This window comes from Egretta garzetta, unplaced genomic scaffold, assembly GCF_000687185.1.
Source record: "Egretta garzetta isolate BGI_Z169 unplaced genomic scaffold, ASM68718v1 scaffold33, whole genome shotgun sequence".
Taxonomy (NCBI): domain Eukaryota; kingdom Metazoa; phylum Chordata; class Aves; order Pelecaniformes; family Ardeidae; genus Egretta; species Egretta garzetta.
The window spans coordinates 1,754,106-1,772,827 of record NW_009259250.1 but is presented as its reverse complement, the minus strand read 5'-3'; the positions used below and the strand labels follow the sequence as shown (position 1 = coordinate 1,772,827).

Sequence of the window (18,722 nt, the reverse complement as noted above, 5' to 3'; positions counted from 1 at the left end):
CCTCCAACAGCACCACTGGAGAATTCCAGGACAGAGCAGTCGGGTCACTTTTCTCTTGATGAAAATTCTTGATGGAAGTAGCTTTTCCCCACAGGAATGATGTGTTGTAATTACAAGACTGGTGTTTTCCTGGGAGCATTCTCAAAAGATGGTGCTACTGAATGGGAATGGTGTCAATGAATTACCAAAGTCTAGAGAGGGGCAGGCCCCTGGGAAAATTTCATTTAGAATCATAGAATCATTTAGGTTGGAAAAGACCTTTAAGATCATTGAGCCCAGCTGTTAACCTAACCCTGTCATCCCACCACTAAACCATGGCCCTAAGCACCTCGTCTACCCATCTTTTAAATACCTCCAGGGATGGGGACTTGACCACTTCCCTGGGCAGCCCGTTCCAATGCTTGACAACCCTTTCAATGAAGAAATTTTTCCTAATGTCCAACTTAAACCTGCCCTGGTGCAACTTGAGGCCATTTCCCCTCATCCTATCGCCCATTACCAGGGAGAAGGGACCGACATCCACCTCCCTTCACCCTCCTATCAGGCAGTTGTAGAGGGCAATAAGGTCTCCCCTCAGCCTCCTCTTCTCCAGGCTGAACAACCCCAGTTCCTTCAGCCGCTCCTCATATGACTTGTGTTCCAGAGTACAGGGGCACGATCACTTCCCTGCTCCTACTGGTCACACTATTCCTGATACAGGCCAGGATGCCATTGGCCTTCTTGGCCACCTGGGCACACTGCTGGCTCGTATTCAGCCAGCTGTCAACCAGTACCCCCAGGTCCTTTTCTGCTGGGCAGCTTTCCAGCCACTCTTCCCCAAGCCCATAGCGTTGCATGGCGTTGTTGTGACCCAAGCCCAGGACCTGGCACTCAGCCCATCAGGTTCTCCAGGCAGGGTCTGATTAAGAGGAATCTCCCTGTGTTTGTCACTGTTCCTAGGACCTTAAAACTTTCAGAGTGAGTTTGATGCTCTTTTTTGAAGAAATTACTCTATATGCTGTAAAATCGCATAGAATAAGGAGTCCGTTAACTTTTTCCAGTCTCAAGTTTCTCTAGCTGATGCTATACATTTGGTAAAATGCAAGACATTTTAGAAAACAAAAAAATCCTAGAGCTGCAGCAAACCAAACCCAGAAGTTAGTGTTCATCAGACCCCTCACACACCAAATAAGGGTAAGAATCTGGTGCTAGTTCTCAAAACAAACAAACAAACCACACCCTCCCTCCTTTTTACCTCCAGCCATTCAAGAGCGAGATGAAGAGATGAAGTTTAAGAATGACGGTGAAAGGGAATGACCTGCACAGCACGGTGCAGGGGATGGAGGACAGGCAGGACCTGAACTCTAAATAAAAAGCAGGAGTTTGCCCTGCTGCTGGGGCTGTCACCGGCCTGACTGGTACCGTGATTGCTGCCCAGCCCCAATGGAAGTTAGGCTCCAAAAAGCTGCTGCTTCTCAGCCGGCTCATCGGTGTGCTGAAGTGACAGTGCGGCTGTATCCCTGCCTGGAGTAAACCCACCAAGTGACAATTCTTCCAATATATTGGCTCAGCAAAAAATCTGAAAAAAAAAGGGAAAAAATTCACAATTATGGATGCGTTAATTGCTCTTCCTATAACCGCCACCTCCCAAGGATGAGTCGGGTTGGGAGGGATGAACGTGATGTCCTGGTGCCTCCTGGTGCTGAAGGTGGAAATGGCATGCCACTTCGCTGCATCATCCGAGCATGCCATGTTGGGGGGATTATTGCATTTGTGATGGATAATTTCATTGTGTTTAATTCATTAAAGCATGTAAATACATATAAATGCAGAGGAGGCATTTTTAAACGCTAATCATAAACTGTACGTGGTTGCAAGTACGTTCCCCATCAGTGGGACACCATCTTCACCTACTGTCACCATCAACTCTGCATGCTACCACGATGCTGATAACACCCACATTTTCCCTCATGCATTCTTCTCCCTGTTTCTTGCATGGAAAAAAAATTTTTTTCTTTTGCTTGCCTGTTTGGATTTGGGATTTTTCTGGCCTTGGTTGTAGTTGACAGACCCAACCTCCCTAGCCCCCACACAGCGTTTTCACCGTAGCCCCACTCCACATCAGCTTTTCACATTTGCCACCTACTCATGAGCAGCCTCTTGCCTTCAGAAGCTTCCTCCTGGCTTCCAGCTCACCAGACCTCTGGAGAAGCTAAAGAAACGCTTGTTAGCTTGAGGACCAGCCAGCAGCAGATGGAAGGGCTCATCTCTGGTGGCAGCTCCTACAGAGACTGGCTTTTCCTAAAAAGTTAAAAAAATAAGCCCTTCATAAACCCAGCATGTCAGCTTTGTTCCCCGTGGTTTGCAGCTGAAGAGAGAAAGCACGTGAACACTTAATGTTGAAGTGGGAGGACAAAAGCTTCTTTCAGTCCTACGGGCCAGGCGAACCCTAGGAGCCAATGCTCTTACTGCCGGACCAGCAACCCCGAGCTGCTGCAGTGTGGCTGAAGCCCGTCACAAGGCCCGTGCCATGTCTCACCTCCCCAGAAAAGTCGTCCAGGTGAAACCAGAGGACAGCCCTGCTCTCCTTGCACGGGGGACACTCTGTCCTCCAGCTCTGCAGGAACACTGCCAGGAAGGCGAGAAACCAGGAGAGCAATTAAGACAGATTTTACACAAGCACTTCGGGAATAAAACTGCACTCGGAGTGCAATTTTTCAGCCATTATACACTCAGTAACACAGATTTCAAACACATTCACAGGGTACAACAGAGGTTTCAATTCAGTCCCAAGCCTTTAGGTGACACCCAGCCATATTTTTTCAGTTACATGACCTAATCTTGTTACCATGTTCTATACTTTGGAAGGGAAAAGTCTTTCTTTTTAAACAGTTACTCACTTGGGTCTTTGAAACCAAATATTTCAAGACCTGAAAGCTTAATGACAACTTGAAAGTGAAATCACCTACTTGCAGTTTGTCGCCCAAAATGGGAAAAATATGAGAAAAAAGTTAAAAGCCAATGAATTTCAAAAAGCACATCAATGCTCATCTTCTGCAGTAAAGAAAAAAAGAAAATTCACCTGCCAAACTGCTCTTGCCCAGTTCAAGCCAAACGTTGGCCAAATTCCCGCCTTGGCAAAGGCTGCGTGGGAGATGGTGTCAGTGATGGGCCCTTGCGGGGAGCACGGCTGCCTGGCCCCCGGCGCCGACCTCCGCTCTCACCGCACTCCGTTACCTCCCTGTTCCCAAGCTATTAGGGCTGTGCCCCTCTGCATTTTCACCCCCCTTTTGGGGTGGGCTGCCAGCCTTGGGGCAGGCTGGAGTGTGGGATTTGGGCACCACTCTCAATCCAACAGTGCTGCAGGGGCTGGGTGGGACTGGTGTTACCGAAACCACCGTCCTCTTCACGAACGCCGTCAGAAGCACTGCTGGCGCTGCTCATCCTGCGTCTCGCAGCCGGACCCAGCGGTAGGAATGTGCCTCTGTCGGCTGCTCTGCCAGACTGCCCTGGGAAGCTGTGTCCCTGTGCAGGACAGAATAATGTTCCCCTTGCCAAGGACCCTACGTACAAGGGGAGCAAGGATCTCCCGAGGACGTCAAGACCCTTACCCATGAGAAACACATGGGGTGAAAGGAGAAGTGCCGCCCCCTTGAAACAGTACCAGCTGTTTGGAAATGCCTTTTTAAACATGCAAGCTTCGTGTTGCTGGACGTGCGCAACCTGTTGCAAAGCATCCTGTGCAAGAAGCTATTTGCAATTTGAATTTCACAAATGCCCACTAATTCCTAGCTCCCAGCAGTACCATGGGACTCACTGGGGGCAAGAGCAGCGATTGTTTCATCACGGCAAAGGTCATTGCTCAGCATCACGGCAAGAGGCTGAGCTGCACCAAAGCCGAGAAGAACCCTCCATCCTTCTCAGTGAGCCTCTACGAACCAAACACCCGTCCATACTCACCTCTTCCTTAGAGGGGGTTTCTTCAGTAGAACCATGAGGTTCAGCTCTGATGATAAAATCAAAGTCCCTCAGCCTCAAAAATGAATTGAGACCATTGCTAGAAAGGTTTCCACCGAAGAGCAGCACGTTAGCTTATGAATTTTCTGCATTAGCTATCCTGGATTGCTGCTGTATCCAATTTTAAGGATGCTTAAAGAAAAAGAGGGAAGCGAAGTGTTTGTTAAAAAGCCCCCGTCCTACCAGAGCTGCAGCGGACACTCACTGTACCCCGTGCCAGCCATGCTACAAGCAGCACTGCCTGAACTTTCCTGCTACGAGGCACCAGCTCGGCGGCTCTCGGCAAACCCAGAGTCTCATTACCAGAACTCCTAAATTCACCATAACGATGTTAAAAGCCCTTACAACTTCTGCAGAGACCATGCCTTAGCCAAGTGAGCACCCTGAGTCCCCTAGGCTTGGGATACGCCTGGCATCATACCAGCAGCAAAGCCTTCCCAGGGATACTGCACGGGGAGAATCTGTCCTCAGGATGGGATTTATAAAAAGCAAGCTTGCCTGATAGAGCTAAAAAGGGGAAAAAAGAAAAAAAAAAAAAAAAAAGCTGAGGAAGGGTGAAAAGAGTCCTTTTCAAAGGTTAAGGAAATGCATTCAGGCCAACGGGAAATGCATTCCCTGGACTGACTGAGCCACCCCTGGGGTCGACGCGTTCTCACCTCGCTGGCAGCAACCAGCCCTTCGCCCGGGCAGTAAAGCCAAGCTCAAACCACCCAGCAGCCCAACCCATCGCTGAAGTAATGCTCATGCCCAGACACAAGTAACTACTAAGCCTATAAGGCAGGATGAACATTTTATTGCAAAAATCCCAGCAAATTTATCAAAATTATTGTGGGATTTTTTTGTTGTTCTGAAAGCATCTGAAAAGCCTGTTCTAATTTATTAAGTAGTTTCTTTGCCTGGAAAACTTTTTCAGACCAGGTTCAAAAGACTGTCTACAAGCGAGTTTAAAACCAGGAGGATGGGAGCCAGTTGTGTGGATCCTGGTTCCTTCAACCTGCGCTCCAAGCAGTGTTTGGTACCTCAGTGTCCCCAGGCTGACAGGACTGCAGGGGGTTTGGCCAGGCCCAGAAGCAGACAATTTTAGGCAGCTCTGAGAACTTACCTTGTGGACACTTCAGTAAGTCCAGGCGTCACAAGTGGCTATACAACATACATTTTGGAGTTTTAGTGCCAAAAGAATGTATGCATTCAAATCCTTGGAGGCACATAGGAAAGGAAAAACTGCCTGGTAGAAACATCAAAGTTAGATGGAGGTAAGGACTCATTATACAAGAGAAATGTTAATGGTTGGAAACAGCTCGTATCAATCAGAGCTTTAAGCTAAACAGAATTACCAGCTGGGGACATCACTGGTTCTGCAGTCATTTACCAACTCTAAAGACCACCTTTCATTTCCAGGTGGCGGCAGCCACAACAGTATCTACTCAGTAACTTTAGGACTTTAAAAACCAGTAACTTGCATTCCTTTGAAGAATGAGAACATGTTAACAGTGGCCTTGACTCAGACCAAGCTCCTGAGGGAGGGCACAGCCCCCCAGGCCCGGCAGAGGCGGGCTCCTTGCTCGCAGGAGGTGGGCACCAATGGAGGGTCTGATTCACCTGGGGCCATGGCAGGGGGCCAGCAGCCTGGGCCACAGCAGAGGTGATGAGGGAGATATTAATTAGACCTTCCCTGAAATCCGGCAGCCTTGAGAGCCCAAAGCCGCCACTGTACTGAATGAGGGACAGCAGTGGGACACTCCCCACCACAGGGGACAGAAGATCTGGCTGCTGACCTGGTGTCTAGGGACGTTTGCTGCTCATCAGGCACTTCAATCCAGGATGGCCTGGGGAGACCCAGTGGTGGACTGGGTTGGCAAGCTAAGGCAGCATGGTGATCTGGGCAGGAGACCTTGAAAACCGTGCAGGAGGGGCCTCTCTTGCTGCCCCTCTGAAGCACCCATGTGCTACATGCGCAGCACGAGAAACATACCAGAGGAGTTAGAGGCCTGTGCACAGTTGCATGGGTGGATTGTGTTGGAATCATGAAGACATGGTGGGACAGCTCACACAGCCAAAATGCTGCCATGGATAGGTACAGGATCTCCAAAAAGGATGGGCTGGGGAGGTGAGGTGTGGAAGTCATCCTGGATGTGAGGGAGCAGCAGGACAGCATGGAGCTGGGGGTGGACAATGAGCCAGCTGAGAGCAGGCAGGTTAGGATCAGAGGGGTGACATTGCTGCAGGTGTCTGCGATGGACAGTGTGAGAAGGAAGACAGATAACTGGAAGAAGCCTCACATTTGCAGGCCCTGGTCCTCATGGAGGAGTTAAAGTCACTCTGATACCTGCTGGAGGGACAACACTGAAAGGTACAAGGAGTCCAGGAGGTCTCTGGAATGCTGATGACTTCCCAACACCAATACCAAAGAGCTGATGAGGGGGGATTGGAGCATCCGTCATGCAAGAAGCTGAGAGAGCCGGGGCTGTTCAGCCTTGAGAAGAGAAGGCTCAGAGGGGTCTTATCAGTGCAGGTTGTGGAGTCTCCATCCTTGGAGATATTCAAAACCTGACAACACGGCCCTGAGCAATCTGCTCCAGCTGCCCCTACTTTGAGCAGCAGAGTTGAACTAGATGATCTCCAGGGGTCCTTGACAACCTCTGCAATTCTGTGAATTTTAAAAGAAAGTTAATTTTGAAGACAGAAATTGCTACATCCTTTTTCATGTCCTCACAGTTGAGCCTACCGCTACCACTACAGTATCAAACAACAAACACACCTGAGAGTGTTGTGAGATGAAGTAATAATAAAAACCACACTAGTACAACACAAAACATTTGTGAAGATTTTAATTGGGACATTTACTGGAAAGCTCAGATGAAGACAATATGGAGCATTAACTCCCCTTAGTAATTAATTCCACATTTTGCAAAGACAAAAGTTTCAGGAAAGGTAAGGAAAACATTAGTAAAACCACAAAGCAGTCATGCCCAGGACCCATCACACAACCAACCTAACACAAATCAGCAGCCAACATGAAGCATGGATAGTCTTCACAGTTAACCTGCGCATGACAGACACTCTGAAGACAGACTTTTAAATCAAATTGATTTTGGCATCCATGGAAAAGGATGGCTTTCCCCCCCCCAGATCTACTGTAATGTCAAATAAATATGTAAGATTTTACAGTCTAGGTTTTTTCCATAGGGCTCCCTGGACTTTTTTTGTTTAGCTTTGCCAGACTAGCACGTAGACACTGAAGAGTGCCTTCTCCCCTTTTCACTTCCACACTTGGAAGAAAAGAGACTACCTTTTACTTTTCTTACCAGATGAAATAAAAGGAATCCTTAGAAGATGCTATGACAACAGAAAAGGATGTACACGTGACCCAAGCCTTCAGATATCCTGAGAAGATCTATTCATGGTACAGCTTTCCTACCACCCAAATTGGATGCACATCTCAAAATTCTACACCCAACCCAGACAGCTGTACTTTAGGGGCAGTTACCTACTACCTACATGTTGGAAGACTGGAATTCATTTTTGTTGACTTGTGTCAACAAAAATAACATCAAGTGTCCTCAGTATGCACCCAATCCTTATAAACGTCGATAATTTGGACAGGGGTATTCAGCTCTTCCCAATACCACTCTATTTTAACACATGGCAAGATCCAATTATTATCAGGCCTACATTAACTTAGCTACATATTAAGGAAATGCATATGAATTTGCATTTTTCTGAAGCACAACAATGCACTTTCTTCTCCAGAAGACAAGCCAAACAGCCTCGGTCCTCAGCAGCTAACAAAAAATTAGTCAGTTGTGTGAAAAAAAAATAACAGTCAAGACTGTTTTTAAGCCCCTAGATTTGTAATTCTGAATTATGTAAACATCTGAAACCACTACTTAATACAGCTTAAGAATCCAAAGCATTTCTTATAAAACTATATAAATTGAAAAATAAACATCTGTTGCTTGGAGTTCATTCAAAATGTTGAACTTAAATATCATTCATTCCTTTTCCAGAGTTCAGAGCACAAACATAGTTACTGTAAAACAACGTATGTACTTTACCTAGGGACAGGTATCTTCAAGTAAGACAGAAAAAAAAAGTTTTTCACTTAAGCATAAAAGATAGATTTATTATTCTGGACATGATTTTTATATTAAAATTCTTGTACGCGTAACTACTATTACAGAACAACTGTAAGACATCCCTTGATATGTATTAACATAAATATCACCACCCAGTCCAGTAAAATTGTACCAAACTGGCTTTAGTTTTAAACCTGTTCAGTAGTAACAGTCAAGAGCTGGGACTCGATGGCCAACTGACCTTTAGAACATACAGATCAACAAAAAAATGTTTATTAATTTTATTATTCTCAGGCAGCAAATTCTCCAAAGTCCTTCAATAAACAAAGCCATGTGTTATGTTGCTGGCTCTATCTTGTCAACCTCTTCCTTCTTTGGACTCTGCTCTCGTTTTTTGCCCTGTTGCATGGTATAGACCGATGGGCCCATCCTTAGGATCTTCCCACTGCCCAAGCACTCTTCACCCTTGTAGAAGACGGCAAACTAGGAGATAAATACAGGGAGAGTCTTTTCAGCAGCTGCAAACGGCATGGTGAGCAACTGCAGGCTGTGCAAGACCCGCTGGACAGTGAGGGTATTAATTTGCAGTTGTTGTGACTAAATCGTAAGGAATAAAAAAACCACAAAGGATTTGTTGGCTCACGTGAGTGCAAATAGAAACATGTTGGTGGAAATGCCATCATGAACTTCTACAAGATTATCTCACAACTCTTCAGTTGCTGAGGTGGAACGGACTGTGCTGGAAAGGTTCCTTTCCCAAAGGGGACGGCATACATAACGTCATCTGCATCTTCACTGCACCTTCCCCAGACAACTGGGCCCAGGCTACAGCTGCACTTCTCAAAACAGGAAGGGGACCAAGGACTACTGGAGCAGACCACCTGGAAGGAAGCGACTGGGGCTCCCCGATGTGCTCAGCCAGTTCTTGCAGGAGAGGGGGAGCACAGACCTCCTGGCCTTGTCTCATTGCCTCGCAGTGAAGAGCCCGGTCACAGGCTCAGCAGCTCCGAGCAGTCAGGGGCTTCCCATGCCCATCATCAGCTCTGGCTGGAGTCTGCTCCGCTCAGCTCACTTCCCTTTAGCGTATCCCTCTCTCCACTACAAATAGTTCTCAGACCATTTCCCTCCTATGTCCCATGGGACCCCAAGTTCTGGGGAGAGAGAGGGGGCGTAGAACATATGCTGGGAGGGGGCACGCAGCAAATGTTTGAGAACCACTGGTTTACAATGTGATGGAGTATCTTTATATTAGCAGTGTTAAAAGGCATCACTACCCAGTACCTCCTCTCGGTACTCTTCCAGGACAATGAAATTCACTGGACACAGATCCTCACTACACAGATTTGAACACTAAACCATAGTAAGCAGCCAATTGCCAAACTAATACCTTTTAAAATCTTTTTCTTGAAGACAACATGAGATTCCATTTCTGCATATACAATGGATTACCAGAGATGTTTTCATGTATTTTTCAAACTTGTAAAGCAGTTTCTCAGACTATATGGATAACAACAGACCCTTTAAAGCTAGAAAAGATCTCCTTCAAATTAGTTGATGAATAGTCAAAATAGAGCTAACTGCTCTCACATGTAAATAAATGAAATATTTTGCTCCAGCAAATAAAAACACAACTCTCTTCTATTAAGCAGATAAGCCAGAACGCAAAAAAAGGAAAGAAAATCACTTCTAATAATTTACCTGCCCAGGTGTGATAGCTCTTGCTGGCTTCACTAGCGTGACCCACACACTCCCATCTTGGTTTAGAGTCAGCACACAAGGCACTAGAGCAGAAAAAGGCCAGACACTGCCAGTTAATCCTTATGTTCACATTAAAAAAGAAAAACCTTCATTCCTGGGTTAAACAGATATAAGTCAAGAAACTACTACACAGAATTGTTTTATAAAGACACTACAGAAACAGAAAGGCAAGCCAAAACTTTTCCACTATTTCTGCCAAACCACACTGAACACACGACTACAGTTTCACGAACGGAGTAAAACAAAAAAGAAACCAAGGTTTGATTACCCAGTGCCATCTGGTGCCGAAACCTGAAATGACATTCCATCATTTTATCTCTAACAAGCTCTGCTGGAGGCTCCTCTGCTATCCAGTGCACTCGGTTTGTCCGCAATAGGTCTCTGTACAGAGCAGGGTGATCTGTTGATGGTGCCTTAAAATACAACGTTTATTTAATGCTGATGCTTTTGCCAGAGAGTGTCTACCTTGTAAAGTAAAGCATGAAATATAGAAGCAGCATCAAGGCATATCAAAATGAAGGCAAGATGAGTAAGAAAGCAAGCATTTATTAGCACTTAATCAGTTTCCAGGTGGAAGTCTTCAATGAAAAAAACACGCTTAAAGCAAGCCTGAATTGTCAGTCTTCTACATCCCAGAGTCATGTCACTTCTTGTATTCTTTTTCCTCCAACCATAGTTCTGCCTTCTTCAGGCTGAGTTCAGATATCTACTGTCCTTCCTTATCCTACCTCAGCAAGACTCTTCCTCCCTCTTCTCCAATTGCTCAACTTCTCAACTCAACACCTCCCCAAGAAAGGCGTTGCGCATACACAACCTTACTGTAGGGCATAAAAAATATTTCTTAGCGGTCCTGCCTGTTTCCTCTCAACTCGCATTTGATTAAGATTTTTTTCCCCCAGGCACATCAACAAGGAGCAGAACACCTCATTATAATCACATCAGTATCAAGTAAGAATAACAACTGCATGAACAGCAAGAAACATGAACAATGCTAGCAAGCTGCAGAACTCCCAGCCATCTCATATGATCAGTCATTAACACACCAATCATCTGCAGTATTATATATATCCTGCCTCCATTCTCAAAATGATAAAACTGTATTACTGGCTACGACTTCTTTTACTAGAAAGTAACAATACATAGTAAACTAAGATAATAAACATTTTCTGTATCGTGTCATAATAACTACAATAAAAAACTCATGTTTTAGAGTAGAAAATAAGAGCTCAGCAGATTGGCTGATTCTTTCCAGTACTTTCCCTTTGTCTGGAAAAGTTCTATGCCAAAATCTAAACCAATTTTCTACTCAAGAAAAGCCAGTTTAGACAAGAAGTTTCAAATCTGCTGATGCTGCACTAGTTAGTTCTTGTTTCCTCCAAGAGGAAAGCCAAGAATTCTGCCCAGGTTGGAATCACATTCCATGCAGCAGGAGTCACAAAATGCTTGGATTACTCATTTGCAATACCAGTGTTAACTAACTCACCACAAAGACATCTCCAGTGCTGACATCTTTGTCTACAACAAACCAAGCATCCTTCAGGCCTGCTAGTCCAGCCCTCTGGCCTATTGTGTAGAGGAACCAACCTAAAGGAATACAAAAATGCAATGCTGATAGCAACTTTCACTGTTTTACTTTCAGAAAAATATGTTAAAATCATTTCCCCAAAACTTTACCACTAAACAAAGAATAACGAACCAAGTTGCCTAGAGAAGTGTGCCAATTACGAACTAAACTACCATCTACTTGAAAGTTTTCATGTGTACCTAAAGTACATGATTTCAAACTAATTCGTTTCAGTTGTAGTATTCTTAGGGTTTATGAAAGAGAAATATTTTTCTATTTCAGCTTCAATTTGTGGTTTTTCTACCACTCAGTCTTACCAGTTTCCCTTACTTTCATGTATTAGTAGAACATCCTACTTCCATAAATTGCTTGGGAGAGGAACTCAGTTCTGGCAGCTAGAACTGAGGAGAGCAAAGGAAGGGCACACAGAAGGAGTGGAAAAGGTAAGCTGCCCATGTTTGGTGATGTCCTACTGTTCATCGCCTGATGGATGGTGTATTTTTTCTGCAAAGTTTAGGTACTAAAGCATCTGGAACTGAAGAGCAAGTCATTTTGAAAGAATTAAATGAACAATGGCCTCTCGGTATTAAATTAACAACCACTTGGTATCAACAGAGTAACTAATAATTATCATTTACTTTCTTGCAACAGGGAACAAATAATGAAGAATTGGTTGTAGTTCAAGGCTCTACTATTGTATAAAGCAAGTTTTCCACTATTAGAGTTATCAAACTGGGAAAAAACGGTAGAAAATGGTGGAATTTCACAAAATTTGTCCCTCCAAATACAAGCAGTATTGTTCCATTTATCTAAAAGCAGTTATTAAGGTGGGTTAGCCAATTACCTTTGTGTGTTCCCATCACCTTCTGATCTTCAATGGAAACGAAGTTACCTGGTTGAGGTTCTAAATACTACCAAAGGAAGAAGAAACTGTTTAAGTCACAAGATAACCCAAAAAAAACCCCACACTGTATTGCATATTCTGCCACTACTCTCTTGAAGTTGGAAAATAACTTTTCAAGAAACAAACTCTGCCCAAGCAGCTTGCTGCGAAGAGCAATCCTTGTCAGCAGTAATTCTGGGCTTCACTCCCCCCATCCTCGCTTACACCAGGGGAGAGCAGGATTCAGCCATTTGCCCCTCTCGCAGCCCGACCACTTTTCGGAGCCTGGCAGGCACAGGAGTGCATGTTCACGCATGCCTTTTGCTACAGAAAGTGCCTGACTGTTTGCTGGTGGATGGGCAAGGTACTTCCTACAGGCTGTTTCCATTAGCTTCTGGGTAGGCTTGGGACTACTGCAAAGGGAGGTGGGACATTGCTACTTAGTGTGGGCCACAAGCTGTTGGAGACTCTTTCGTACTTACTACTGAAAACAAGAACAGAGCATAAAGATTGTCATAGATTTAATGTTGCTCACCTCAAGAAGGAAATTTTCAAAGTTTCTTTCACCAATGAAACAGACTCCCATACTCTGAAAAAGAAACGTGGTATTGAATCCATAAAAGCAGAGAAAAACAGTTGAAATAATGTCTATTAACAATCTCTCCGAGATGGATTCCCCGCCCCCGTGTATCCCAAACTATGCTAGGCATCTCACAAAATAAACAAAACCACGACATCTACTCCAACACAGGTAAACAAATTCAATACTGTACCAGTGAGAGCCATAAGTCCAGAAAAGAAATCATAGAATCATTTAGGTTAGAAAAGCCTATAAGATCAAGTCCAATCGTTTCCACCAACAATAAGAAATAGAACACACGTTAAATAAATAAATACATTAACCCTGGTGATTATTTTGTATGCATATTAAAAACAGAAGTGTCTTTCACACTGAAGTACAAAAGTAACACAAATTATACAGTAATGGTGTATCTCTTGAAAAAAACTTTCAAAACCAAATAGGCTTGCCTTGTCTTGTGACTGAAGTCACTGCCTACCTTCTTCAAACACCCATTTACAGTGGACAAATACAAACATTAAAAGTGATCAAGACAGAATCAGCAATACAACTGCTGCTTCCGTTACATTTTCTCAGGATCAACTCATGAGGTGTTAGTTCTCAGAGGAACAATTTATTTTTCTTTTTATAAAATGAGTAACTGTGGAAAACCAGTATGATCCAATTTCTATAAAGATATATTGAATAACAATCATAGTGAGGAAGCTTTTAAAAGCTATGGAAAATAAAGGCTTCTCACCTGCTGTGATAGAGAACGCTTTCCTTAAGGCTCACAGCATCCTAACACATTCATGCTCACCTCAGTTCTTCTGAGATACAATGGTAGACAAATTATCTGCAAGCTAAAATACACAACTAACTGCAAGCTCATAAAAGCACTTTCAAGCAAGCAGACGGCTACAAAACTGCTTCCCAACCTATCCTATTACAGTGCTCAGAAACAGAGAAGATGTCACAGATTAAAGTTCAAAAATTTCAGGGAAGTCTATTTTAGAAAGAAATACAAATCAAAAGAGTTTAAGTGTTACCATGCCTCTTTTTTCTTTAGCACATGATGAAGGCCATGTTCCGCTGCTATCTTCTTTACAAAACTTTTTGTTAAATCCCCTAAAGGGAAAATGGTTTTCCTCAGAGCATCCTGCGAGATCTGACTTAGAAAGAACGTCTGGTCCTTAAAGAGGTCAGCCCCTTGAAGGAGTTTCACAGCTGCAAAGTGCAGAACACAAAGCATCTCAACATAACCCCCTTTAATAGTTCTGCTTCCTTTAGTATTTTGTTTGACAGTCAACATTTTAGTTTTATTATTTCCAAGTACGTGTTAAAGACAGCATTTTTCAGATTTTTCAAAATCTAATTGAAAATGTTTGGGTATTTTCTCACCATAAAAAAAGATCTAGAAAGATACTGATTCTGCACAATGCAGAATCTTACAAAGTCTTACATTGCCTCATCTATTACAATACTACATGTGCCATTTGCAACAGCATCGACATGAAAAATGAAAACAACTATCATATTTCTTGTGAAAGAGAGAATGAAGATTCAAATATTGTAGACTATACTTCAAAAAGACATTCAGTTTTGCCCTGAAATCACACTGATATAAATCAATGATTTCAATGACCAGCAGTTACTCCCAGTGCTCAGAGAGGAGAATTTGGCTTTTTTTCTTTAAAATAGATTATCTCCTGATGGCTCAGATGAAATAAAATCAGTATAGTTTTTCAGTCATGTTCTGCCCACTCTCTTTAAGAGCCAATAGCTCTGCTGTTGTACAAACTCCACTTACATGTTTCTTGACTCCAACACTAACTACAGGCCAATAGTTCAGTCACAACTAATAATACAAAATCTCAGTAACAGGGCAGAAAGCCTGTTTAGAACATCACAAAATACTCAACTGTGAATCACAGTCTGTCACCAGTATAGACCGGCGGTCCCGCTGGGGCCATTTCAACTTTCCAGAAATAAAATTAAAACAAAGAAACAAATAAACCCCTTTAAGTCCAGAACAAAGAAATGAAAGAAGGGAAGCTGTAACACAAAAACATCACCGTGGCAGCTTTGCATAGCAGTAGTTTGCAAGTTTCTTTCCCTTCTGGTATAGCGTGCTTCTCATTATAGATCAAAGCTTCACCTGAGCTACTTTATTGCGTTATGGCCCACTGCAGCGCTACTTGGGCAATCTCTGCATTGCCATCCAAGCTGTGATAGTGCCATGCAGAGACGTACCCAAAACAGTATTCACCAAGCTGGCTTTGGTACTGATAACAAGAGAACCACTGTGGTGCTGAGATCAGCCTCCGATTAGGTACAGCCACAAGCAGACTATTAAAGTGATGAGCAAAACCTGCACTGCTGCTGCCTCTGCTGACCTGAGCACCGCAGCCTTAATAATGTCTGCACACGCTGCACTGGCACTTTTCAACTGCAGTGTAGGCAGAACCTTGATCTACCTTGGAAAACCTGGCTTCTATTGGAGAACAGAGAAATAAGGCAGAATAGTTGAATTACTGAATGAGAACCTCACTTTTTCCAGTAAAATAATATACAGTCCAATTACTGTATACAAGTATGTTATTAATGTTAATGTTTCAAAGCCTTAATTCCAAAATTCCACTTAAGCATATCCCCATGATGAGTTCTATCCATACTATATATTGAATAGCAAAAAAATATATTCCCTAAAATTGAAGAAACATTAAAAAAGAAAATTTTAGGTAAATCATGGAAGTACTAATAAAGATTTTGTGAAATACTTCTCCGGGGTATAGAAGATATCCCTGTCTCCTTAATCCACATTACAGCTCCTCCAGAAAGTTGATTACTACTGAAATGCTCATGATTACCTGGATTAGAACTCTTAAAATAGAAAATGTGATACTTGACTGGTCAGTATCAACGTAAACCCCCTGTTTTGCACAATCAGCCTTATACAAAGGTTTAAGTGGCAATCATTGTGTGTAAAGTAACAAACTTCCCTGATTATGCGACACCAAATATAGTTTAAAGTTCTCTTTCATATCTAGGATGAAATATGAAATGAAGACACCACTTACTATTTCTAACTTCAAAACGGTTTCTGAAAAGCCTTTGTGGTCTTTTAATATGTTTCTGTTGAAACACTTCCTCATCCTCTAGTGAGGTCCTAGCATAATGCCCAGTGGCAATTGCATCTGCTCCTATCAAGAAAAAAAACAAAACCACAAAGGCACATGCTTGAAATTCACAATTTAAAACAGGATTATAAACATCTAGCAAGAATAGCAGGAAACAACGAAGGAAGCAAACCTATAGGGAAGTCTTATACTGACAATAATCCTACTATTTAAATAATGTAAACTATTAATCAGCATGCCAGCAGTTCTGCTTTTTTACTTTAAGGACCACCTAAGAATGTAAAGCTTAACGGTCAGGTCAATGTACGTCCCTGAATTACACCTGTTCCTACATATGAGCAACCTAGCCTAGTGGAAGATGTCCTTGCCCATGGCAGGGGGGTGGGACTCTTTAAAGGTATCTTCCAACCTGAACCATTCTACGATTCTGTATGTAAAAGCAAACTTAAAACCAAATACTTTGCAAATATTGAAATACTGCCATAAAGATATATGAATTAGGCATGCATAGGAACTGATGTTTTTCCCCACCTTTTCAAGGGTTTGTATCCTTTAAGCATTTCCATGGCACACACTCTGTACTGACACACTTGAAAATGCCTTACCAAGGTTATCCATAGCATAATGAAGAAAGTAGTTGAATTTGATGTGCTTGTTACACACAATATCAGGATTAGGAGTCCTTCCCAATTCATACTCTTTTAAGAGGTCACTGTAAAATAAAGATTGAAATGTACATCAGCATTATTAACACTGCAGAATACGATCCAGGACTGAGCCATTTCTTTTAAACATGAGAACTTGAGACCCAGCCATACTAAGCATTTTATGTAAGAAATAAAACATCCAGTAGATCTTAACCTGTAAAAAACAATGCTTGGAAGATTTTATCCAAAGTGCACTGAAGCCATGGTCAAATTGATCACTCACAGTCTTGTAACCATGTCTTATTAATTAATCCCTCAAGGAAGACATGGCTGCCCACTGTGCAGATCCTACCCATCTCTTACAAAATACTTCCTCTCAGAATTAAACAACGCTGTTTAATTTTTCAAAGTGACAGTACAGTGGAGTACACACCAGGAGTTATACTGCGTCTCAGCTGAACGGACAATAACTTAATCTGCAATAATGCCACCATAAGCAGTCACGGGGCTTAATTTTAGAGATTTTTTTTTTTTTTCCCTTCAAGAAATTCAAGTAGTTTCTCAAGGTCATGTTGTAGTTTTACAGTGTCGCATAAGTAAAGCGCTTAGTGCTATTTGCTTGAAAACACTGAAATAATAACTAATGAAATTAAACCAGCATACAGCGATGCACTGAGACATCAAAAGGCCTGATCACTGCGTTATTTTGCTCAGCAACACTGAAGAGGAACTGAGGGCACAGACTGGATTTAGAAGAACACCAGCAACCCTCATATTTGGTTTTACTTTTCACCATCTGAAACAGAAACAGTTCCTTCTTCCTTACCGTGTTAGACATTAAATTCATAAATAGAAAATAAAGCAACGTATCTTTTCTTTTCTCTAACTCCTTTTTAACAGTTCCGAGTTCAACATTTCATTCACTTCACTGCCATTTACAGACACCCCACACCCCTCAAGGGTTTCGATAACGTTTATTCATTCTCTCACACCAGGAGGGAAGAACGGAGTGACTTTCCCTGGAACAGGGCTGTTTTCTTCACTGACTGCACAGAAGGTTAGTGCTCAACTTGATGTCATTTCAACATGGCACAGAAGCAGCACAGCTAGATTATTCCCCAGTTTCTTCTAAGACAAGGTAACAACAGCACTACTTAAAGGAAGATGATGAAATCTGGGAACAACTTTTATATACCTATGGTGAGTGCATAAAACATAAATTATTTGTTCTTAAACTAATACTTCCCTTCTACCTCCCAAGAAAAAGTCTCAGCTTTTCCTGTGTAGCACTTTCTTCCCTTTAGGTGGAACAAATTCACAGCAAATCTGAAGACCCTCTTTGGAGAACAGTTTCAAATTGGTCGTAAGTTTAAAGAAGCAAGGCTAGCTCAGATAAACTGGATTCAGTATACATTAATGTGAAACGTACTGCATAAATTACACACAGAGACAGTAACAGCACCCTGTTAAATACTTTTCTCTCAGGTTGCAGTAAGGTTGGGCCAGTATGTGGGAAGCAGAAGAAATGAGCCGCAACAAAGCAATTGCTACACACTCGTAATAACTAGAGAGAAATCTCCTATTAATAAATAACAAACATATTAAAACCAACATATAAATCCTGATCTTAAGTATTGATGAGAGAAAAAAATAATTCCTCCGACGTTTATCAGGCTTCAGTAACTTCTCTGAGCACTGATACCACCGCAATAAATTGCCATTGCCCAGCATCTGTCCACCCTCGCTTTTCACAACAACACAGTGCTGTGCTAACATCCTGGAAGCCCATTTATTAAGCATGTTTCTACCTGAATACTTCATTCCAGTATTCTTTCACGTAGGAAACCTGGTGAAAAGGAATATCAAGCTTCTGACACACCCGGTAAGCATCTTCGCAATCTCTGTCAACGGAGCAAGCTCCTTGTTCATCCAGAGGGTCCCAGTTCTTCATAAAAACGCCTGTCACCTGGTAGCCTGCGTAACAAAGCAAAGAATGACTTGAAAAGCGGAATTCTTATGCCTGCACCCCAAACCTGTGCTCTTCCAGCCTTGCTTCGGGAGGGGCGCGCAGCCCCGCACCCGGCGAGCTCGCCGCTCAG

At 42.9% G+C, this 18,722-nt stretch overlaps 1 protein-coding gene across 7 annotated transcripts in view; it reads right to left on the bottom strand.

Moving 5' to 3' along the window:
* Window positions 1-18,716, bottom strand: part of TRMU (tRNA mitochondrial 2-thiouridylase) — a 25,472-nt gene extending 6,756 nt beyond the window's left edge. The window contains exons 1-10 of one of the 7 annotated variants that reach the window (XR_004841635.1): window positions 18,432-18,716; window positions 16,582-16,688; window positions 15,917-16,039; window positions 13,891-14,063; window positions 12,813-12,866; window positions 12,239-12,305; window positions 11,314-11,414; window positions 10,099-10,243; window positions 9,771-9,853; window positions 1,235-1,558 (exon numbers count right to left, since the gene is read on the bottom strand). Coding sequence is in view for 5 of the 7 variants with exons in the window: in XM_035891670.1 (XP_035747563.1) it covers window positions 8,409-8,555; window positions 9,771-9,853; window positions 10,099-10,243; window positions 11,314-11,414; window positions 12,239-12,305; window positions 12,813-12,866; window positions 13,891-14,063; window positions 15,917-16,039; window positions 16,582-16,688; window positions 18,432-18,574 (1,143 nt within the window). In the remaining 2 variants the exon portion in view is untranslated. Of the gene's footprint in view, window positions 1-795; window positions 1,559-6,571; window positions 6,644-8,351; window positions 8,670-8,715; window positions 9,854-10,098; window positions 10,244-11,313; window positions 11,415-12,238; window positions 12,306-12,812; window positions 12,867-13,890; window positions 14,064-15,916; window positions 16,040-16,581; window positions 16,689-18,431 lie in introns of those variants that run through there. The other 6 variants (XM_035891674.1, XM_035891672.1, XM_035891670.1 and 3 more) reach the window with 6 other exon arrangements.
* Between the last annotated feature and the right edge of the window lie 6 nt (window positions 18,717-18,722).